The sequence below is a fragment of the Bactrocera dorsalis genome, chromosome 5 (genome assembly GCF_023373825.1).
Source record: "Bactrocera dorsalis isolate Fly_Bdor chromosome 5, ASM2337382v1, whole genome shotgun sequence".
Taxonomy (NCBI): domain Eukaryota; kingdom Metazoa; phylum Arthropoda; class Insecta; order Diptera; family Tephritidae; genus Bactrocera; species Bactrocera dorsalis.
In genome coordinates, this window is record NC_064307.1 from 11,114,995 (window position 1) to 11,139,827 (window position 24,833).

The 24,833-nt window shown below is 34.1% G+C and overlaps 1 protein-coding gene across 12 annotated transcripts; it reads left to right on the forward strand.

The window, feature by feature from the left end:
- Nucleotides 1-107: 107 nt before the first annotated feature.
- Nucleotides 108-23,140, forward strand: LOC105231432 (ensconsin). Of its 12 annotated transcripts, none has more exons than XM_011212722.4 (15): nucleotides 110-318; nucleotides 2,077-2,127; nucleotides 6,584-6,840; nucleotides 6,981-7,114; nucleotides 7,724-7,845; nucleotides 9,105-9,467; nucleotides 10,906-11,049; nucleotides 13,102-13,683; nucleotides 15,558-15,731; nucleotides 15,969-16,144; nucleotides 16,226-17,074; nucleotides 17,150-17,404; nucleotides 17,472-17,983; nucleotides 19,329-19,495; nucleotides 19,575-23,140. In XM_011212722.4, exons 1-15 carry the CDS (start codon nucleotides 270-272, stop codon nucleotides 19,589-19,591), a joined length of 3,852 nt encoding a protein of 1,283 aa, XP_011211024.2. In that variant the 5' UTR covers nucleotides 110-269; the 3' UTR covers nucleotides 19,592-23,140. The 12 variants fall into 12 exon arrangements, with proteins under 12 accessions (XP_049313386.1, XP_049313387.1, XP_011211024.2 ...); XM_011212724.4 differs by having other exon boundaries at nucleotides 112-318; nucleotides 13,102-13,455; XM_049457429.1 differs by lacking the exon at nucleotides 19,575-23,140 and having other exon boundaries at nucleotides 108-318; nucleotides 18,068-19,405.
- The last annotated feature ends 1,693 nt before the right edge of the window (nucleotides 23,141-24,833 follow it).

Below are 24,833 nucleotides of genomic sequence, written 5' to 3' on the forward strand. Positions count from 1 at the left end.
GCTATTGACAGTGTACTAAAAACTTTAGCACTAGAAAAATATGGCCATCTCTTCTACTCTTTGGCAATAGAAAGCATAGCCAATCCAACGTCAACATACGGATCTCTGTCAAGACGTTTTTAGTCATTTCTTTTTGCGGCAATTATTCGTCTGTTCGTTCGTCGAACTTGTGCCGTTTGCCGTTTTCGTTTTTTTGCTTTCGCAGTCGTCGTCATTATTAGTTCTAAAACTGTGAAAAATTCCAAGTGACTGATGTAAAAGTGAAAAATATGGCGAGTCTTGTGGGCGAACAGCAAATTTCATCAAATAACCAAGAAGGTAAACCTCTAATTCAGGAAAAAATCTTACCTAAATATTACGGTGGAGGCAGATGACATTTTCGCATAGAAATTTTATAAAATTGATTGCTTTTCATGTGTGAAAAAAACAATCGATTGTTGAAGAGCTGACGAACAACCTTGAGGGCAGCGGCGCAGCTGAGCGAAAGACAGCGGTAGCCGCGCAGCAAACATTTGCTATTGTGTGAACCTGAAAAGAAAATTCTTTTTTTCTCATCATCAAGGTGCACCACTCCAGGAAGGAGTGCGTGCAGAAAAAAACGTACTCGATATGATACGACAAACTGCCAAGTGCAGGGGCCAACGCAGTGTAGTGTTCAGCATAGCAGATTACGGAGCCGAAGAGTTTAAAAATAAGTCAACCGAGTTATTCCAGAATAAAAACTGATTTGCTATTGCATTATGTCAACCATCTGGTGTGTTGCACTTACATTTCTTGTAAAGCTAAGGCAATGCTTTTTGAGTCGAAAAACAATATTAATTTGTTCACTGGGAAAATTAATCGATGAACACTAAATATATTTTATATATAAAAAGGAGTCAGGTGCTTTTTAAATGTTCAACATTTTTAGAAATGTTAGCAAATAGTGTATTGTGTATATGAAAATTCGCAACTATGTGGCAAATTTATGTATATATAAGTGGCAAAATTTTTTTGTGATATGCAGCGCAGTCATAGACACCAGTGCTGAATCATCCACAAATGTTTTTTAGTGTTCACCGGAAAATATGTAATTCCTTTGTCCTAGTTGTGTCAGCGGTATGGCCGCTCCCTACTACAGTGGTAGGTTACTGACCTTTAAAGGCCGAAATATAAGTTTAATTAGCCTTTGGATTTGAAAGTTCCAGAAATATCAAATCAATTCATTTATTGCGAATATTGTATAAACACTCACACTCATGCATATTATGATAATCTGGAGTTAAAAAGAGAATATATTTTTATTTAAGAAAGTAGTAGGTACATATTTTATATCTTTATACATACCAGTATCATTCAAATATAAATTGTGCTATAGTGAAAGTCATTGGTTATACATAAGAACCAAGCAATATACTCATTTACTGATAAATTAGAGTTAATCAAATATTGACAGATCATAATTAGTCATGTACAAAAGGATTTGATATGACATTTTGCTAACAATCGGAAATTATTCTTTAAACGAAATTGTTCAAAGATAAGATGCATTTGTTCCCATAGTGTACATGTCTAGTTAAACTCTGTTCATCACAGTTTCTTATATTTACTGTGAAATGCCAGCACGATTATTTTCTTTATCGCTTAGACGCAGTATTTTGAAGGGCATTGTGAAAGTGTAGTTGAAATATATTTTCACTATTTTCTCTTATATTTGATTTATTAGTAGATAACTACTTGTTATTGTTTTCTTTCGTTCCCTTACTTCTCTGTCTTATGTTTATTTTACTTTACAGCTGATTTGACTAACACATGGAATTGTGCTTGAAAAATGTTTACCCACATGTATGTATGTATATATACATATATGTATATGCCTCGGTATTTGTATGGCTAATGTGGAAACAGCTAAGAATAGTGATCCAACGACAATAAGCACCGAATTTGTTAATCCACCACTGATCCATTGAAAATTTGTGGAATTAAAAGTTCCTAGATTTTTTAATATCGTCTGCCTACACGTTGCCTATATCTTTTGATGTTTTCTCTCTTATTTTCCTGATTTAATTTTTTACTAATCGTGCATTTTCTTTGCAGCTGAACCAGTTCAGAAAGTCGATAGTCGAGAAGGCAGTGTCGAACGCAAAGGTAATTATTATAATTTAAAATTACTGCACGCACACAAGTTCAATATACGTTATACATACATATGTACACGTATTCGCATTTTTCTTTTGCTAAACAATCATGCTAATAATTTCACATTCCATTTTCCACTTTTAACCGTAACGTGACAAAATTGGCCAAAAAATACATTAACTCAAAATTGAATTCAAAAGCCAATCTCGCATTTAATCCGTTTTCTGCACCGTTTGCTGTGTGTTCCCCCCATTCCATGGAAAGTATAAATGCTAAGAAAACAACTTTACATTGGTTTGCGCAAGTGGGTGGAGATGATACTGAAGCGCAAGGTAGTTGAGTATGCCCCATTACAAGTTACTAATTTGTACATAAAATTGCAAAATGCCTATTACCGATACAAGAATAAGGGATTACAAAGTGCATGAAAAAAATTAAGTTAAACTGTAAATAAATACACATAATTACTTATAAAAATAGCTCATATTTGCAGAATGCATAAAAAGTATTGTCATATCAAAATTTCCTAAATATAAAGATTGTTAAAATTTACGTTACACCTATTTTCCAGCCAAATTTTTGACTCTTAACCTAGATTTATTTTTGCACACCCATGGGTTTTAATTGTCCTCCCTATACCTTGTTAATACTTTAAGTAAGTAAATGCGCATTATAGCTCTTTTCATACAGTATATTCAAGTATAGCTCTTTCGTAATGTACAATTGTTTTTATGGCTATCAATTGGTTTTCCACCCTATTCCCCTCCATTGACTTTTGCACTTGAGCTGACTTGACTTTGTCACAATTATACGAACGCAAAATATTACCAAGATGCAAAACGTGGAGCTTTATAATTGAAAATTTAAATTCATTTATGCATCGCTTCTAGAACATATGTTTCTGCATAGCCTATATCATGTAATCTGCGAAATGCTACTAAAAACCGGCAATAAAAAATACGACCTAAATTACTAGAAATACATTTTTGTTGATGATGCAAGCGCCTCAACTACGTCTAAGCAGGAATTCACAAACATAAACGCAAGTAAAACGCTCGACATTTAGCAAAGAAGACGCCTATGTTACACATACTAGCTAATATGTGCTACATACATGTGCACAACTTTTTATTTACTTGGCATTTATTAAGTATGTTAGTGTGCAATAGCTATAATTGACATTTTGTTGTTGCTACCAGTCAGGTTGTCTACAAAGTTTTCTTATTTCCCAATCTCCACAATGTAATATACATATGTACTAAACTATATGCTAGCTAAATTAGCGTGTTTTTATATTACACATATGTGTAAGTACATATATATTTTTGTTTATGCATAGACTGGAAACGCAAGGTAGAGCAGCCGATTTATGCCGGCAAATGCCACAAAAGCTACCAAAAATTCCTATTAATCACACAAATATTCGCGACAATGTTGGAAGAATGCATGTACATACACACGCACATTTGTAAATGCACATAAATATGTATATAGTTATTCAAAATACAAAAAAATGGAACCAAAGTGCAGTTATATCATTAAATTTTTTTCATTGATTAGGTCGTTAAATTGAAGTTATTTAATATTTTAATGTGAAAAAGGCATTCAATGCAAATTAATAGGTATTGAAGTAAATTTTTATTTATTAAGAAATTCGAGTTTGAAAATTATTATTTTTTTTAAAGGTATTTGCTTTTTTTTTCAAATCAACCGGGTCGGTTATGAAAGTATATACACTTGTATGTAGTATGTTGTTAGCGAATTACCAAGCGTGCAAATTGATTAAAAACTTATATAACACTTCAAAAGCAACCTTATACATATATAGTACTAAAACCGAGTATATGTGTTTGTTTGCAGCACTTTCCAATTTCTACCATACCTCCTACTGACATGCTGTCAGTTTAACCACATAGCCATTGATTGAGCGCTTGTATCTTTCCAGACGCATTTTGCTATTTTTCTTTCCGAAATCGCTATTTTATGCTTTACGTATTAGCAATTTAAATTAAGCTTGGCATTGTTTGTCGTCTTCTTTGTTTTTAGCTCCCAAAATAAAAGGCAAAGAAACAATTAAGTGCTTCAATTTGCTCACACTTTGTCTGCTCATATGCCGGCCGCCTATTCATAATTCGATTTCTGTATGTTCGCTGTTCCATTTTAAGTAGCTTTCGGACTTTTTAGAACGTGGGTTGGGTCTTGGAACTCGTATGATTTTGCATTTTTATATTTTTTTGTATTCTTTGTTTTTGCTTATGTTCTTCTTTCACAATGGAAAGCACTCCACTCCTATCACTTAATATCGGGATTTTCATTTAAGTGCCGAACAGAAGTTTATACCGAGTAGTATGATAGGAAGGTATCTACAGTATACGTATATATGTATGTACATATCTTGCTCGCAAATACCACATATTTATTATGATGACGTCAGTTTCATAGTTGGCTCTTCACGTACCTGCCTGTTGAATACGTATTGCCGCATATTTATCAATTTGAACAGTTTGAAAGTTGACATGAAAGTTGTTGGTGGTAGAACATTTCGAAAGTATATGGTAGAAGCGCTATTATATTGCACCCAATTGATAATTCCTAAATACAACAAATATTTTTGCATGTGTTTGTAATTATGCTTTCATTCAGATATCATGTATCTTTTAAGACATGTGAGTTTAATATTAGGAAATCTGACGAAAAATATTATCTAAACCTAAAAATATTATATATTATCCTATTATTTGCGATATAAAACAGCACCTAGTTACTACAAGGCGCGATTTTGATCGATTGTTTGGAATGGTCAATTATTTTGATATCGATATGAGGATGATTAGCGTTTTATAAACTGATAACGTATTATTTGTGTATATAAATAAATTATGAAAGCATTGAAAGAGGAAATAATATTGAATCTAAATTTATTTGGCAGTAAACTAATAATACAAATATGTAGGGTATGCATACATTTTAGAGAGAAAAAATGCCCACACTGAAGGTTCCTGCCCTATTTTTAAGTTCTTAGTATACTTTTTGAAAACTTTGTGGTCAATTACTGTAACCAGTGTTACCTAAAATGAACATTTACTTACACACTTACACTGTATAACCTTCTATATGATCAAATATGACCCGAATTGACAAAAATCTACACAAATTTTCATGTATCATGTATTTAAATCTCTACTATCGCTTTCGAAATAGACTTCTGAGCCAGTACAAACTTACCAACTCTTAATCTCATTTTCCATACACTTGTTATAAGCCTTTTTTCGTTCCGGCTCATTTTTATAGTGCCATTCACTAGATCGTTGCACAGTTTCGAAGTCATATTCATAACGTCATCAGCTTTCGTCATTAGTAATGATCTCGTATGCAAATTATACTCGACTTCTAGTGTGCCAAAGCTTAAGTATTTTGATTCGAGTGTAACCAAAATGTGTGTGTCGACCCAGGGTTACGCTAATCTAAAAAAAAAATATTTAACGTTTTGGTTTGAGCATGCAGCTTAAATGGAGCAGTCCGGATTAAATTTGATCAGATGCTATATCATTCTAATTAAAAAGTTTCATCCTTTTTGGAGTAGATTTAATAGATACGAGATATTGTTATCTCTAATCGACCTTTGGCTAAGAATTTAAATATAATTAGAATTTCACATATCGTACGATTTGTTTGGTCTATTTAAAATGTATTACTTTTTATTTCCTCGTTTTCATAATGTGCACATAACGGCATTTCTCCACATCTTGGATACAAAGTCGCCTCACGTATTTGCGTTGCATGCGGCGTTTAATTTGAATTTAACAAACTAAATGCACTTGAAATCTATTAAATGAACTTAACTGCAAACATACATATCTACATATGTAAATATTATTCAGTCTTTGAGTGTGAACTTGTAAACGGTGCTTGGTTACCTACTACATACGTATTCTAATGCAATTTTGATATGTATGTTTGCATGTGGAATCTAAAAGCCCCAACCGCTTCGCTTTCCTCTCTCTTGAACTCTACATGCACATCGTGAAGTAGCAAGTGCTACTCTCCACCGCTAAAAGACATTGGATTTACTATTTTTATTTGCACTCATTCCGTTTTTATTAATACAATTTTTTTTGTTTGCGGTTTCGCATGTTACTGCCGCAAATGCATAACATTGAACGTGGTGGTACACATACATACATATATACTATTATTGTAAATATACAGACAGTTAAAGAGTCAACAACATACACACTATTATTAAGCGCTACATAAATATATGTACATATATGTAAATATGTGTTTGTGTCTTCTACTGCCTAACTAATTGCAAATTCTCCAACATTCCATGCACCAACCAACCAAAAATCAAAAAACACAAACAAAATCAACGCACCATCCACTCACCGGATCGAAACGAAACGAAAACCGTATCCAAAAAACCACACATTGCGCCAATTCGAATGTGAATGCGAATATTTAGTGAGTAAAGACCGTGACGAGAAGCTAAAGTTGGCACGGGAGCGTCAAAATGAAGAAAGACAAAGGAAAATCGAAGAGCTAAAAGCGCAAGCGGAAGCGGCGCAACGATATCGCGAACAAAAAGAAGAGGAACGTCGCCGCCGCATAGAGGAGATACGACAACGCGACACGGAGAAGCGACACCAAGTCGAAGAACGTAAACGCGCCATAACCGAGGCGGAAAAGGAGCGCCGCGAATATATATTGCGGAAGAATCAGGTATGCTGGCAGCGAAAATGTAACGTAAACAAAGCAAGAACGCAAGTGTTAATGCACTTGCAGCTTCGGAATTTGTTGCATTTAGTGTTTGCAGGTGAAATTGTTAATTAAGCGCAAATAATATTTTATTCGTTTGTTAGGAACGCGAATCCCGCTTGGAAACAAAGAAAGGTCCGCGCAGTACAGTGGCCTTTGCTTTCGGCTCGTCGACACCTCGCCTACTGGAGCCCGATTTTGGACTGGTATCGCCAAGCACTTATCTGGGTCATCGACGGTGAGTAATTCAAACTAATTATGCAAATGTAACAATCTGCTTGTGCTTTTGTGACTCTGCGGAGTGTATAGATATAGGAGGCATGAAATAAAAAAGTTGACGAAATGTATATTCTAAATTAAAAAAATTATAGTGTATTTGGGATTTAAAAAGGTTAGTTCACTCCAAATTTCGTAGAAGAAGCATATTTTTTGTAAAAATTGGAAACAAAAAACCAAAAACTCGAATTTTTGAAATATTCACCTAAATTTTGAGGTTTTTTGAAAAAGATGTGAACACAAAAGTTTTAGATATCTTTATTACCTATAATTTTGCCATTTAACCATAAACTTGTAGTTTTCCAAAAATCAAGATAAACCGTTTTTTACACTTTAGAACTCAAACACCAATTTTCTTTCATTTACCAACCTCAGATCGCCCATAAATAAATTATTCTTTTATTTTTATTATTTTCTCCTCCTTTGTCAACGATTTTCATCCTACTATTATTAATTTTTTTTTTCTAAAATAATGTACCCTGGTTCATAGCACAACTATTTTGCTACAAATGCATATATAAAGTTTTTTAATTGTTTAACACCAAATACAAATGTTTTTAATTTTCTACAGGTCGACGTCGATCTCTAATGTTACTGGTGCTTCATTATCACGTCGTAGTTCTGAACGTGAACTGACCGACAGTGGTGCCAAGAAGCGTGCAACATCGGCCGGTGGCACGGATCGGCATGAAGGTAAGTGTAGACGATTAACTCGCACTCATTGCCACTTATCACGTTTGCAGTTTGTAAAAGCACACAAGTTAGTCAACGCCAGGAACTCTCACAGTATCACAAATTAAGAAAGCACAATGCAATGGTGATCGTATTCAGCTGCAACCTAACTGCTTTAGAAAGCAAAAGTTTGTTGAATCACGTCACCATTAACAAGTGTCTTACTTAATTTCACACTTTAATAAATTATCTCTATTTTATTAATGGTTTTTAATAATTTGCAGTCGAGAAACATTTATTTATATACATATATATATGTTTTATAATTTACTTTTTTTTACTTGTGTGTATTTTCCACTCTTCGTTATAGTTTCGAGCTGCATTTACTGCGTATAATTGTGTGCGTGTGTGCATTGAAATAAATTTCTGTATTTTTCGTATTATCTATGACGTAAATATTTGAAGTATATACAAACATACATAATTTTGATTTAGCGCCCACTGTGAATTCGCTCCTGCTTTATTTTGGATTTCCCCCTCCCGTATACTCTTGCGAGTTAAATAGCAGATCGTAAAATATTAAAATGTTATGCATAAATATATTATTTGCATATTCGTTTGCGGTATTGCAGCCAATGTGCAAGAAGTATTTTTTTATTTTGAGTTGTTTTTTAGTTTGAAAATTCTTCTTCTAACTTTTGATTTTCTTACAACGCATATGCTTTGGTTGATATACATGAAACTTTCTTTCTTCTATAATTGGTTGATAGGTGTGTGCGTGTGTGTATGCACATAAAGTAAAGTATGTGCCATGCATTACACCATTCTTCTCTCTACTGTTTCGGCATCTCAATACAATATTAATGATACATGCAGCTATCAAACAAACAATTTATTTTCTACCAAGCATCAATTCATTCATTTTTACTTACTCTCTTATAATTTTCCAACATTTTTTTTTCTTCAAAACAAAAAAGAAAAAAACTACTGTTATAATGTACATGCAGTCAGAAGGTCATTAGTATACATGTGTATGATTTTACAACCGCATATGCATTTACTACACACACATATATACATATGTACACTTTTATATAGCATTGTTTGTACGATTAATATATATCTGTATATACTATAAACTTAGTATGCAATTATATACGTATCTGCATACATACTAGTACATATGAAAGAAAAATAATAAAAAATATGTAATTAACTTGTATAAAAACAATATACAATCACCCTTTGTACAAATACAATACAATCAATACACCACACAGATCATCGTCGTAAGTCATCATCCATGTATGAAGTTTTCAATTGGGGATACTCGAACGATGAGCCACCCAAACGTTTTTCCCTCTCCATTGTGGGCAGTGAAATCAATATTGATGATCCCCCAGCTGCCACAGCCACATCAGGCCATGTACGCACTTATACTGCTCATCATCAGGCACAGCAGCATCAGCACGGCAACAACAACAACAACCAAAGTATAACAAATACAAGTGGGCACAGACAAAATGTTGCAATAGACTCTGCAAGAGCAGCTACAGCAGCAGCAGCAACAACAACAACAACCACAAGCACAGCTGGCAAAAGCAGTCAATCGGCTACAGCAGCAACGACATTTAATTACTCTAGTAAGACGAGTGCGGCTGTGCGCCACACTAATCCAAAGAGAAGATTTACACCCTCTCTGCTCTGCTCGAATGCTCAAAATGTTTTCGTAAAAACTTGTTTTCTGTTTTTTTTTTTTTCTCGTTTCGTACCTACTAATAATGAATAGTCCAGTTTAGTTTAGTTGCTAAATTTTGCATTTTTCAACAAAAAGATTCTTTAAAGTATTAGGCGATTTAATGCTGATAAATGGACATTTTTAATACAATATTTTAAATCATCACTTGTTTTTTAATCGAAAAAGTAGATTCTTGATTGATACTTGTATGATGATGATCATTTTAAATATAGAATTTAAGTATATTTAGTTTTCTCTAGCACCTTGACGGTCAAAGGTTTTGTAGAAAGAATTCTTGCATTTTCATTACTCTCTTATATCCTTATCGCCAGTCCAACGGCTGTTCCATAAATTTACATCATTAGTTTTCACTATTATAACAGTATATTAACACCCACACCCAAAAATAGATTGATAAATGAGAGATGCACCGCGACCTTAGGTCTATTGTGTCCCACCCGAAACTAGAAAACAGCAATTTTATCAAGAAACATCGCCAGACACAAATCCAACCATGACATGACTGCCGCCAGAACGGCTTTAGGTTCTCTTCCAATTCAGTATCCTTCCTGCTAGGCCTAAAAATCAATCATAACAAACTGGACTATTTGTTTTTGAACATGTTTTTACGCTCATAACCTCGCATTAACCTTTTTGTGTTCTTTTGTTTGTTCGTAATTTTTTTCTAATGAATGAGATATAACAATGAAACGTTTTCGCTAATTAAAACTTAAATTCCTTTTATAAAATTTGTAAAAAAAATAATCCCAGCATGATTTGATTAGTTTTGTATTGATTGCATGTTCTTTAATCGTAGTGTTGCTCGTTGAGTCACTTTTAGTGGGACTGTTTCGATTGTTTGCTCGGAAATTATCGCATCGAACTCCTAATAAGTCTGATAACTGAAGTATACCCTTCAATTATTCGAATTGTAATACTTAGTTCCACTTGTTTTTTTTTTTGAATGCCCAAACTGATTCTCTTACGTAATATTTTTGTTTTTGTTTTGCATTTATGCTGTATTGCTGTGTGGCATGCTCGCTCAGTTCAGTGTGTAGTACGCGCGTACATACATACATACGCCGATATATAGTGCAATTAATATGCTGATCTTGCTGCTTTGCGCCTTTTACCCATATATTTTTTTCGTAATATACCTACTTTTCAAACGTATTCATTCGTTTTTAAAGCAAAATAGAGAAATCAATACTGTACATTTGTACAAATTCATTCATAATCAGAAAGAAAAAAATCCATAATAATTTAAACAAATGTAAATATCTATGTACTTACTCAAAACAAACTATCTGTACAAACAAAAACACTGTACCACAATTTTACAGACGATAGTGTCGATAGTCATGCAACACAAATTGTGTTTAGAAGTGTAGCCCGCAGAAAAACCGATTTGATGCCGACAATACCCAGCCCCAGGGACGGGCATTACGGTTCCAGATCGTCACTGAGCCACACGCCACGCACCCCAGGTAAGCCAATAACTAACTAAACAGACCAAAACCCAAAAACCAAAAAAAGAAAAAAAATACATCTAATCAAATCCATACAAACCAATCAACAACAGTAAATAATTCATATCCACCAAACCAAAACTTTGAAACAAACAAGAAATTTATAATTATAATACATGTTAGTAAATACATACCTACATACATACATGCATACATATATCCATAATTTATAAGTCTTCTTGTACAAAATCCATCAGCAACACAAGCTATTACATAATCATACAGACATCGCTTCAGAAAACACGTCCATTCCATCCCTTTTTCTCTGCCAACAGTCTCGCGTTTTCTTAATTATTTTTTTTATTGTTTAATTTTTTTCTATCGTTAAGTTTTAAGTTTTGGCGTTTAAAAAGAAATGCATTTCTGATTTCGTTGTGGCATATTTTCGTGTCGATTTTCATCCTGCAGCTCGCTAATTTAGTTTTCTTTTTGTTTTTTGTTGTTGTATCTTTCGTTTTACTGTACATATCATTTTGTATTGCAATATTCATAATTGTCAGCGATTATTTGTCGATTTCCGTCTTAAGTCATTACTTGTGGCGTAAGGTGCGATACTGAACTTTCTGTTGCTTTCGGCTTCTCAAAATGTCGCATACTTTTCGACGCGCATCTTAAATCTCGTAGAACTCTCCACCTGAACGTGCTGAAATTGTTACTCTTCCGTGTCCAAATTAATATTGGTCCTTGTCATAAAATATTTCGTTGAGATAATGAGGGTCATCATGGAATAATATATATTTTTTATACTGCTTCTGTATATTAGGGGGTTCAATATTGTTCTTTGATTCGAAAAGTTTTAAATTGCTTTTTTCTTTACGAAAAAACGTTCTTATACCTCTCGGTTCAAAATTTTCACACAATTACAAATTATTTTAATGGTCTTAGAAAGAAAAAACTTGTCGTAGTGATATTAACCATCACAGTTTGCATACTTTTAGGGTCCAATAAGAAGAAAAAAGCTTTCCCGCTCGCTTTTACTTAAAAATAATTTTTTACTAATTAAAAAATTGGAACCATACCATAAATTAAAATTAATGTATTTATTTTTTTGAGATCCTATTTTTTAAGCGAAGTATTGCTATAGATTCGTAGTTGTGATTTTTAATTTCTTTATGGTTTACTATATCTTCTTATTTATTGTAAAGATAGTAAACAGACAATTTTTTAGATTAAAACATGATTTTTCGAAACCAAATTTTAAAAAACTATTTGTTTTTATTAAAATGTATTAGCATTTATTCTTCGCTTGTATACTCAAACTATCGCAAACTCCATTAATTATTCATTTATGAACTCGAATTTACAATTTCCAAGTTTTCTGAAAATCTTTAGTCCTCGGAACTAGGCGTTTTTCTGTTCATTTTAAGTACTGTTTCTCAAAGAACATATTGCTTTATTTATTTTAATTCAATTTCTATATTACTCTTATCTTATAGTATTTTTCCCTTTATATTTTGGAATTGAAATCTGACTATTTCGCATTTTTTGCTGCATGTCTTAAGCCAATGCAATATTTTTCCACACAACTGTATTTTGTGCCGTCCCATGAAATCAACCACATTCGCTTTTTCACCTGTACAATGTTTGTAATTTCACTTTGATTATTTGCACCGAACCAAAGCAGCAATGTCACGCGCGTTGTGTTGTTAGTTGCGCCTGCGCCAAACACCATATGCACTTAGAGCGAAATAAATTAGATTATGTACTTATTTACGAATTTACATTTACTACATCAACATATTTAAATATTCCTTTCGTTCAATTAATTTAAGTTAGCTAGCTTACTGCTAAGTATGTATATTTTAAAATCATTAATATTTTTTCAATTTGCAATTTATGTATTTATAAATTCTGATAATTTCAAAATACTTATTATCAATCGTATGTATTTCAACACAAATTCAACTCACTCAACTCAAAATTCAATTCAATTCACTGCTCCTCTCCTGCATCATAAACAACAACTACCACGTAAACTGTCAACAATCAAATGCCAAAATAATAAAACAGGACGTGCCTTCTCCATGAGTCGTCTGGATCAATTGGCTCAACCGATACGCCGCAATGGAGAGCACATACGCGCCATACTCGAGCGTGAGCGTCGCGAACAGATGGAACTCTTGGACGAAACCGAGTCGCTAGGAGGTGGCCGAAGGCGCGGCAGTAAGCCACGTCACGGCAGCGGTAGCAGTAGTGCCGGCGCCGGCGGTAGCAGCGGCCCTATGTCGCGCAGCATGACACATCTGGCCAGCGGGCGCGCCAAATACACGCTTAGCAGCAGCAGTACTGGTGGCGGCGGCGGTGGCGTTGGCGTCATGTCAAACAGTTTTCGTCCGCTGAGCGGTGGCCAACGTGATACCACTTGTAAGAGTTTGACACAGTTAAACAATTCGTGGTCGAGCGCTACACCGCGCTCTACACTGGGCTTACAGACAGCTGCTACTAGAAAGTATCTGCAATCATCATTAGCTTCATCACCATCAGCGATTGGGACTAAACGCAGCGAGCAGCTACTAAATCATCTTACTAACCCCTACCGTTTCGATCCAAACTCATTATTGATCATGAATTCTAGTTTCTCAATAACAACAGGTGTGTGTGTGTGAAGTTTATAATTTTTTTTTTTTGGTTTTTTTATTACAACTTCTCCCACTTCTTTTACTCGTAACTGTAACAACCAAGCAACCAAGAAAGCTAAACTCCTTAAAAATGTACTAGTAAATGACTAAAATTTCTATCGAAACAAACTGCATTTATGATTTAATTTTTCAAATGCTAAGTATTTGTGGACCTCCTCTACATTGTATTTCAGTATTTCACTCATTACTCACCTACTCTCCGTGTTAATCACCAATCTATTGTTCCACTGCAAAACACTTACAATCAAGCGGCCATTTGTTTGTGGTTCTTCTGTGTAACATAACGCACTTTTGACTCAATTTCATGTCGGCAGCAACAAACATTTCTATTCCACACAGTATTCATTCTATACCATTCTTCCACTTTACGGTAGTGACTTATACACAACACATACTTTCATACAAGTACTTTTGAATTGTTTTCATAAAACTTGATTCTTTGTGTAAATGAGCTATAAAGTACTTCCTGCGCAAGATATTTTAACAACTTACCGCATCGGAAACGTCTGTTAACACCGTGAAACAACATACTTACACTTTTTCACCACACTTTCTTTAAATATTACATTATTGTAGTATTTGCTTGAAATTGTTGAACAAAATTGTCTCGTTTTGATTTTTTTTAGCATTTTAATTGTTTTTGTTTCTTTTCCTTAAGAAAAACAATTTTGCTCAACAATTCCAGCTTCAAATTACGACCTTCTTTGCCTATTAATAAACTTTAAATTCGCCGTTGGCTTAATTGTTATAATAAGTTGTGTTGTACAGATCTCTTTAAAAATTTCTGCAAAAACTTAAATGAAATTTCGTAACAAAACTGAAAGTATACTTGTTGAACTAAGAGTAAGAGAAATAAAAATATAAACGATTTCTAAAATCAGCTTTTGGAATGGTATAAATTACATAATGCCACAATTTTGCTTAAAATACATTCCTAACATAATATACAAACAAATTTAAACTATTTATGCGAAAAAATGTTGGCCTACATTTCGGCGCGAAACCTTTTCACTAGCAAAACGATTTTTTCATCTAATTTTTATAAAACTTAAATTGGAAATCATCATTACCAAAATATTTATACATATTTCTAACTATAATTGAGCAAATTTTCTCTACAAAATATATCACTTCTCTAAGGAATCGGAAAATTTTCAACAACAAGTATACTCGCCCGCATTGTCCCATTCGTATATAATCTCGTTAGCTGTATATATTCAGATATTTAAAATGTTTACCTGAAACTTTAGTTGTTATTTATGCTAAAAAATACTCGCAAATATTATTTGCTCTTTAAACAAATTTAATGATTACTTTACTGTTATATAGCGCCCATTCGAAATTTAGTTTGCAAACATTGTTACTCCCACCCCCCAATAGCGGATAGAGCAGTGGTTCTTTCACACTGCATACAAAAACAACAAAATGCTTAGTATTTGCTTAGCTTTAATTGGTTTTGGGTGTCGCTTAAATGTATATTTATATGTATGTAGTCTATGTAAACGAATTTCGGTTATTGTGTTTGAAATTTTTGTTTCTTAAGCTTATCTTCAAAGCAGTTAATTTTTATTTGTTTTCAGTTTTGGTGGTGGATTTATTTATTTATTTTCATTACATCCACACTTTTACAAATACTTTTTATATTTAATTTTCCATAAATCCATCATTTGACTACTCATCATTTGCCGTTTCATTAATTGTTCAATCAGCGCTCTACACCAGCGAATTCATTTATTATTTCTTTGTACATATGTATTTTCTTTTTCTTTGTTTTTTCTTTAACATTTATTATTCACATGTGTCGTTGTGTTGTTGCATCGGTGTTAGGTTCACGTTCTGGAAATGTCACCCCAGGCGGCAACATCAGCACTTCAAGACCGGGTAGTGCAATGTCCACATCCACAAATTTGTCCACATCTGGTTACGTGGCTAGAAGATCCGTACCGGCTACACGTAAGCAACGGCCAGCTAGTATTGCCGGTACTGGCATGTCGCTGGAGGGTGAGTAAATGTGCTTCTCATACATGTACATAACTACATACAACATACTTACATGCATATATGTACATTAATATTAATTTGTTGTACATATACAGGCGCGCGAATATTTCAAACAGTAGTTCTCTATTATGCGTAATATGCTTGGTTGTTATGTTTCTTTGTTCTATTAGTTTAAACTTGAATGTCTCTAGACACTAGCAAAACATTATTTTACTAACATTTTGCGCTAACTTACAGACCTTAATAAACACAAAAAAGATAATAGGCCGCCAGTGAAGGCCTCAACACCTTCATCTACGACAACATCAGCACAAAATACCCCCAAACGAACATCAAATTTGATGTCAACCTCAATGATTGTGTCATCGTCTACACGTTTGTCTAGCGCTGAGAAGAAAACACCAGCCAAACGGGTAAGTCACACACAGCCATTTAACATAATAAATTTAAAACCCACGTTAAACTAATAAATAAAATTTCGCTCATATTTGTAGGAGTCAGTGACACCCAAAGCCTCCACACCCAAATCGCTTTCAAAAACGTCCAGTTCGGATCGCTTAAACAGAGCTGGCAAGGATATTATGAGTAAATCGTTAATCTCACCATCTCCAAGTCAGACACTTTCACGTAGTGAAAAGGACAAGTCGACTACAATTGAACGCAAAAAAGAGGAGGCACCAGCTCCTCCGGTGCAAAGCAAAGACGAAAAGAATTCATTGAATATAGCGAAATCCGAAGCTGAGTCTTCGGCCGAAGCATTGGTTGCACCCAATGAGCCAGCAGCAGCAATAGCCGCTGAAGCAGTAAGCTCAGAGCCTGCAGCAACTACAGCTGAAAATGTTGAAGCGGTGGTGTCAGAGGCAACTCTTATTGAAACAAAGACGCAGCAGTTGATCGACGCTGAGTCTGTTGAGTTGAATCAAGCCAACACCGTTGCCTTGCCACAAGTAAAGCAAGAGCAGACGGCAGCAGCACAGCCACAGCCCCAACCACAACCACGCTCACAAAACGGCAGCAAAGAGAATTCAGAAGTGCGTGAACTTACGCCACCAACACAAAATGGTGATAATAATGATTTGATGACCGCTTCAATGATCGCCAGAAATAAGATCACAACCGAAGAGGAGGCGAAGGCTGCATTGGCCGAACGTCGCCGTCTGGCACGTGAGGAGGCTGAGCGACAGGCCGAATTGGAGCGTCAACGCTTGGAGGCCGAACGCCTTGCCGAACTGAAGCGTCAAGAGGAGGAGGCCGAACGCCAGCGCGCTTTCGAAGAGGAAGCCAATCGTTTGGCTGAGGAACAACGTCGTGCCGAGGAAGAGCGTTTGCGCCAAGCTATTGAAGTAAGTTGAGCATTGCAACAATTATGTGTTACATCATAAACTAAAACTAAAATGCCATAATTTCTTTCATTTCAGGAGGCAAAGCAAAAGGAAGAAGAAGAGCGTCGCAAACGTGAAGAGGAAGAGAAACAACGCGTGCAACGCGAGGAGGCTGAAAAGAAGGCCAAGGAGGAAGCGGAGAAGCAGCGCATTGAGGTTGCCGAACGTCTTAAACGAGAGGAGAAGGAGCGCGAAGAACGACGCAAACGCGTTGAGGCGATCATGTCGCGCACACGTAAAGGTGCCAGTGGTGGTGGAAGCGCGACAACACCCAACTCCACGCCAGTAAAGGTAAGTGTGCGCAATTTATTTTTACTTATTTTTTTTTTCAATTTAACTAATCAATATTATACAATAGGAAAGCACAACGCCCAAACCGGCAGCTGACAATTTGCCACAGGAAATACCACAAGAACAATCCTTTACTACTACAACAACAGCAGTGACTAATGCTGTCAGCAGCACTGACAGTAGCTCCACATCGGGCTCCACTACGACTGCGACCACACCAAATCCGCCACAAAACATTGCTACAGTAGTGCCCACAGCTGTGGTGACCGTGTTGCCCACAAGTGAAAAGGTGGAGCCGCAGAATACACAGGCTATGTACGAGCAAGCTGTAATTGACAAGGAAGCTGCGCTCATAAACAGTTTCTCCCATATGCTAATCGATGAGAATGCGAAAAATCTGCATCAACAGCAACAGCAACAACATTTCCAGCAACCAACACAAATTCTCGAGGTGAGCAATGGAAAATTGCCAATAGACAGTGATGTGCTATTGCAAAATACCACAACAGCAACAACAATAAATACGACTGCCGTTTCAAACGGCAACGGCCATCACATCGAAAATTTAAACAACAAAAAGTAAGCAAGTGAAATTTCAATGCAATTGTCTCTTACATACATTGCACGGCTGGAAAAATATGCTTTTGTAAATTATTTGCATAGGTATTAAGTTCGAGTTACTCACCCCGTTGGGCTAAGACAAATTAATTTGGTGAAAGGAATTTGGCACTACGTACATATATGCTTGACTCTGCATTTTTACCACGAAAATTTTGTAAAATCTCTCGCATGCTACACGTTTATCAAATATTCATAAGTTTACTTGGCATATGAAGCGCAGAAACGAAAAAATAAGAATTTTTATACGCTAAACAGTGTGTATTTTAAGTTTGCCACGAAGTTGTAATACTCGGAAGGAAACGTGGGTCACCCTATAAAATACTAGTGTGATCATATTGAAAGGTGAATTTTTAATTTATACTTCGCGTGTTCTTCGAATCGGTATTTGAGATACACGTCGTTTTGTTAGGCTTTAAAAGTGAATTCTTCGATTTTTACTATGTCTGAATTTATTGAACAAAGAAGTGCGATAATGCATCATCTCATACCGCATTGGTTATTCGTGATCATTGCGCCACATTTTCAACTAATATCGTGCCGCAACCACCGCAATCGCCTGATTTACCTTCGTGTAAGTTCTGGCTATTCAGCAAATTCACATGACCACTCCGAGGACACCGTTTTGACTCAGTTGAGGATATAAAAAATAAATCGAAAAAGACTCTGATGGCCACCACGGAGGATATTTCCAAGTGCTATGATGACTGGAAAATTCGATGTTATACATAAGTGTATTGCAGTGGAAAGGGATTTCTTTAAAGGAAATGAAATGGACAAAATTCACCTTTCAATTTGATCACAGTAGTATGATATCGGATTACTATAGCAAGTTCTATTTCTTATATGAAAAACATTTTTTAACAAAATATTTTTTAAAGAATTTTTTTTTTTTATTTTCGAAACAAATACAAATATTTATACAGACTTTTCGTTAGCTAAAGTATTGTGAATATTAAATTCGTTTTTAACTATCCATAAATAGGAATTTACTTTGGTACATTAATATTCGAAATTCTCAGATTGTTTTACCACTATTTGTTCTTAAATCAGATTGTAAAGAAAATCGTATTCGTGACTTAATTTCCCCCATCTAGTAAACGCTTCATTTGCCAAGATTCCGCAGTCAACTAAGAAGGCTTTTGCATCGCATGTTATAAGAAAATATACTTGGCATTACGGTTTATTTGGCTTATTTGTAATTGCACTTTACTAAAAATTGATTTCAAAAATTTCCTTATCCTAATTTGCTGGCCGCTTTGATTAATGTTTTTCTTTTACCTCGAATTTTCCTCTCCCTAAAAAGTGATATCAATAACCTGCAGGATGCCGTAACACCAGCAACAAATCAGTTAATTGATTTAAGCATTGAGTCACAAGATATCAACAATGCAGTTAACTTCAACAACAACAACAGTTTGTTAAATACAACAACCGCAACACTAGTCACTGCAGATAGTCACGATAATAAAGGTTTGCAATCACACAAATCAAAATTACAACAACAATAATTGGACTATATATTCTTAATTCGTATTTTCACCGATTTCAGATATTTCACTACTGTGAGTCTGAGCGTGCTAGCAGCCTGCAATTATTGGACGCGCAAACTAAAAACTGCAACAAAGATTAAATGCTGTACAACTGTGAGAATTAGGAGAAAAAAATCTATTGATTGTGGCGCGTTAGCGTTTATTGAAGTTTTGTGTGTATGTGCGACAATTTATGGTTACTTGACATTTAAGGCGTAATTAATACGAGTTTAACTAATTTAAAATTATATATATATAATATAGAAGATGCAAAAAAATGCTAAAGCCAAGTGCATATTAAGAAAATATTAGCAAAACAAACACTGCTTAAGCTCATTTGATATATTTAAAAAATGTGAAGGAATGAGAAGCATAAGCATGAAAAAATAAAACCTTTAATTAGGATATAAATATTAAAACACAATAAATTATGATGAAAGGGAAAAGCATAAAAACTACGGCAATTGTTCCTCCCGTAACAAAAAAGAAAGCAAAAACTAAGCATAGTTAGGAGTGAAAATATGAAGCATACATAATCCATTGCTTGAAAATACATACATATGTATATTGTGTATGCTAAATCAAGCAAAACAGAAAAACGAGCAAGCAAATGAGATACGATTAACTGCATAGTACCGAAAAGCGAACACTTTCGAAAAGAGCAACGCATTAAATTTATAAAAATCATTAAAACTATTATAAAAAACGCATACTTTCTGCTCACCATTAAGCAAAAAATCAAAAACACCTAAGAACGGCTATGAAAGCTTAAACGTTTTCATACAAATGGTAAATTTCCATATTGCGCAAGTTCAAGCAGAGTTAAAAAAAAAACCTATGCAATACAGTCCATTTAGCTTACATGCATATTCAACCATATAATGGAAGAGATATATTAAGCAAGAGCGTAAAGTAACTATTTCAGGTAACTAAGGGAACATTGACACGATGCGGAAGAGTATATAAATTAAATATACCCAATATATATTTGCAAATATATTATACCAAATTTGAAGCAATCCTGTACGCACACGCCGACGCTCGTGCGAGCCGCAGTGCTACATACGCTTTATAAACTGTCTGTAGACTATGGTTCATGCGAGTTCACTTTCTGCGTAAAACAAAAGCAGTCAACAAATGCATATTTGTATTGGGCTTTAAAGTAAAACTTGGATATGTATTTTCCGTCTTATTTTAGTACTTTTATATAATTATTTCATACATACCCTGTATGCTGCAAGTGTGTTTGCCCGTGTCACGACAATATTTCTTATTTGCGATATGCTGAGAAATATGCTGATTTTTACTGGTAATTTTGCACTTGATGATGTTGATTTAAGCCAAAGGCTAAAAATATGCATCTATATTTCTTGCTTTAATATAATATAGGTGAAATTTATCTTCTATCTAGCAAATGCTTTACACCCCCGATCAAATTGTTGGGTTTTTAGCTACTTTCGTCGATTCGCTCATTATATTTTAAACTAATTCATGTTTTCAAAAAGGCTAAGCGCATTAAAGGTGCGTCACTTTAAAATAACGGTATTAATTCTAAATGTTGAAATAATCAATTGAGTAAAGCTTCCTCCTCTTAAATGAGCATATTTAGTACGGTAAAAGAAAGTAGTAGATTTTTAGTGTTAGAATCTGCTAAATTGGCTTGTACCTTAGGCACCAGACACGCAAGCAGGCAACACTTGGCAGTTATATAGTAAGAAGCCAGTTTGGGCAGCCAGTTAATTATGCAAAGAATTGGTGGCTAGACAAAAAAAAGCTATTTAACTCAGAAGTAAAGTGGTGGACGCGCTTTAAAATATTATGAATCAAAAGAAAGCGAAGCAAAGTAATGTATATCAGCAATTTAGTGTGCGAGTTAGATTATATATATATATATATTTATGTGTAGTTAATGTATTTTCCGATTTTTTGATGCATATATATATTTTTTAATTTTTATGTTATCTAAATTTACATTTACATATACATATATTTGCAAAGTTTATACTTAAAAATTAGAAATGAAAAAAAAAAAATCAAACAAAATGTTTTAATTTGTTAATATAACTTATTTATATATACACATTGTAATAGCTGATACAACATTAAAAAATAATTTTTTCATATAATAACTTCGAGCGTATAAAGCTTATTTAAAAGAAACCAGAAAACGCATGGACTGAAATTATGGTGGTCGTTTCACGATTAAAGTTAAAAATATTTGAATATTGTATTATTTCACAATTTCACGCTTAAAAGTCAACCACGCATTATGAATATTCGAACGCTTTGCGAATATATTTATACATCTGTGTGTCGTTATTTGGAGTTACTGGTGATTCCAAAAAAAACACACTCATTTTCACCAAAAAACGTAGTCGGCTTTTTTAAAAATGCGGCACACGAATAGCGTTTTTTTTTTTCGACATCACTGGTGCATCGCTGAGCGTTTGCACATTTACATTTGACGATAGAGGAGCCTATTGAGTAGTTAGTCAAGCGCCAGGTATGCCCTAAATAAATGCATGTATTGAATTTTATGTTCACCGCTAATTATATATTTTTAAGTCTGCAATCGGAAACTGTAAACTTAACGAAATTATGCTAAATAATTTAAATTATTGTTATATTAAGTAAAAGAGCAACGCCAAAATAGATTTTTTATAACCAATAAAAATTTTTATTTAATTAAATTAATGTTTCAAATTGCATTCAGTTGTAATTAACTTTTAACATATATTTCGTTCTAAAAATTGTTATTGTAATCCCGATAAATGCCTTTGATTGTTTAAACTTTGCGAAGCGCTCATAGAGCCTTCATCTGTGGCACTTATTTGTTTTGGCGCTGTGCTTTCCACTTTACGAATATGATATTAACAAAAATATTGTATAAAAATTAAATGCAAATCACCTGCAATAACGCTGCTGTTACAATTACTATAATTTGCATATCAGCATACAAGCATCTGCACCAAAATGTACTATGTAACTAATAAACGAAAGCTTATTTAAAATATTTGAAAAACGATGACATGAGTGGAACTGCAAAGATTCGGATGCATGTCACTTGGGCATGCAAAGCAAAATATTTGGAAATGAGTGCGCTTAATGTGTTGGTCAACTAGCACATTTTATTTTTACGTCTACATCTTGTCCGTTTGCATCTTATGTATAATTTAAAGCGATTTACTAAAATATACAACATATATTTTATAACTAAAAAATACAAACTTACACCAACATTGCCTAAGTTTCAGCTTCATAACTAAATCGAGTGATTAATATTGAGCTAATACAAACAAAAAAGTAATTAAAACTATCATGAGTGCACCGCATAAATGCATAGTGCTGCATGTATCTAAACTTATTTAACTGTAATTCCCAATTAAAAAGGTCTATCTATCGTTATCGTTACATTAAAATAATTATTAATAATATTAAAATTTATTAAATTATAAATCGATGTAACTAACGTACGAAAACAAGTAATCATGCAAACTGACAAAGCGATGCCGAAAATAAATTATAAAAATTGACTTGAAGCAACACAGAAAGGAAAATTTAATAAAGACAAGGAGAAGAAAATAAATGTAAAACATGTTTTATTTTAACGAGCGGCAAGGATTATTAAGGTGTGAATAAGGTTAATCCGTGTAAAGGTCTATAGCTAATTTTTTTCTTATTTGCTGAAACAGTTAAAATATGTTAGAATATGACATTTGGGGAATATTCTATTCAATTTTCAAGAAATAAAACAAGACTGCGGTAACAGTAATTACTCTTGCGGTGATGTATCATGAATGATATGATATCAAAATTCAAAATAGTAATCCTAGATACCCACTTTTTTCAGGAAATGCTAAGGGGGTCTTCGAAACTTCAATGTTCCATTTGGAAGGAAAAGAGAAACACATTTCGAAAAAATTATTGCTAAAAATTTTAAAACGATTGGTGCGGTAGGTTTGGACTTATCAGCTGTACCGACTTTGACAACGTGAGTTGGAAGACGCTTTAAAGTCTTGAAAACCTATATAACAAATTCATGATACAAGTATAAAAATACTCTTAACTTCGTTAATTTTGCACCAATCGTCTTGGGAAAGATAAAAATTCAGGAGAAACCCATTACAGCAGCCAAAAAACAATCCACTCGGTGTTACAGATTTGTCTGTACAGCAGCAACCATTATTAAGAACAAATAAGAATATAAATACTTAATACAACCAATTGTTAAAAAATTCAAATTTTATTTGTATATTACTTTTTGGGACTGAAGGTAACTATATTTACACATTAACCTTAGGTTAAACTAAACAGTCGTTCTTTCCAAGCTAATATTAATTCTAATATGGTTAGTGTTTCTTTTAGCAGACATTCTTCACACTAAAGCCGATTGAAATGTAACTGATCTTGCACATTTTTCTTATTAAGTATTTCCAATTCTAATAATCGGAGCCGCTGCATTTCTTTACGATGTAGCTCTTTCTTTTTGAACTCTTCTTTCTTCAGGCGGAGTTTTTCAACTTTCAAACGAAACTTTTTTCGATTGATACGTTCCGATTCTTTTATGTGTGTATTGATTTGTTCTAACTTTTCTTTAATTTCTTTATACAATTTAGCTTGAATTTGGAGTTGTTTTGTTAACAACGTTTCCATCTGAGTGGTAGCGTGTTGGTTCGTTGACGCAGATTGAAAGGGATTATCTCTACCTTGTTTCCTTTCAATGTTTACTATAGGGTATTCATCCTCCTCAAGACACAATTGCTCGATGGGCCTTTTAATTGGCTCATCATCTTCTGGAAAAACCAATGTACTGTCGGATGAGTGCTCACTTGTGACACTTTGTAAATCCATTGAAGATTCTTCTTTTTCGACGTTTTCTCTGTCGTGTTTCTTTTTCTTTAAATTATCCTTAGTGGCATGGTGGTTTTGATCGTGCTCTTTTTTAATGTCATCGTTCTCATCATCTTCTAAACAAACTAATCCTTTATTCAGGTGTAATAAAAATACCTCCGTGTGCCTTTTCTTCAGATGTGTGATAAGACCAGAAGTGCAACAACCTTTGCGTGAGAAAATTCTTTTACATATTCGGCAACGAGCCTTTTCGTTGCTGTCTGCATCGAAAAAATTCCAAACAAAGCTGGATTTTCTACCTGAGCGCGATTGTGACATTTAAATTTAATTTCGTAAATTATTTCAGAAATAAACAATTTTTGGAAGTTGAAATGTAAAAGGAATACAAAAAAATATTTGGCGTTGCCTGACTGCTGCCGATAATACCG

Bases quoted from the DNA above. Each gene is read 5' to 3' on its own strand.
- LOC105231432 (XM_011212722.4), top strand. From the start codon at position 270: ATGGCGAGTCTTGTGGGCGAACAGCAAATTTCATCAAATAACCAAGAA. The intron at 7,846-9,104 runs GTAAGTGTAGAC...TACACCACACAG, and splicing joins TGGCACGGATCGGCATGAAG to ATCATCGTCGTAAGTCATCA. The intron at 17,075-17,149 runs GTAAGTTGAGCA...CTTTCATTTCAG, and splicing joins GTTTGCGCCAAGCTATTGAA to GAGGCAAAGCAAAAGGAAGA.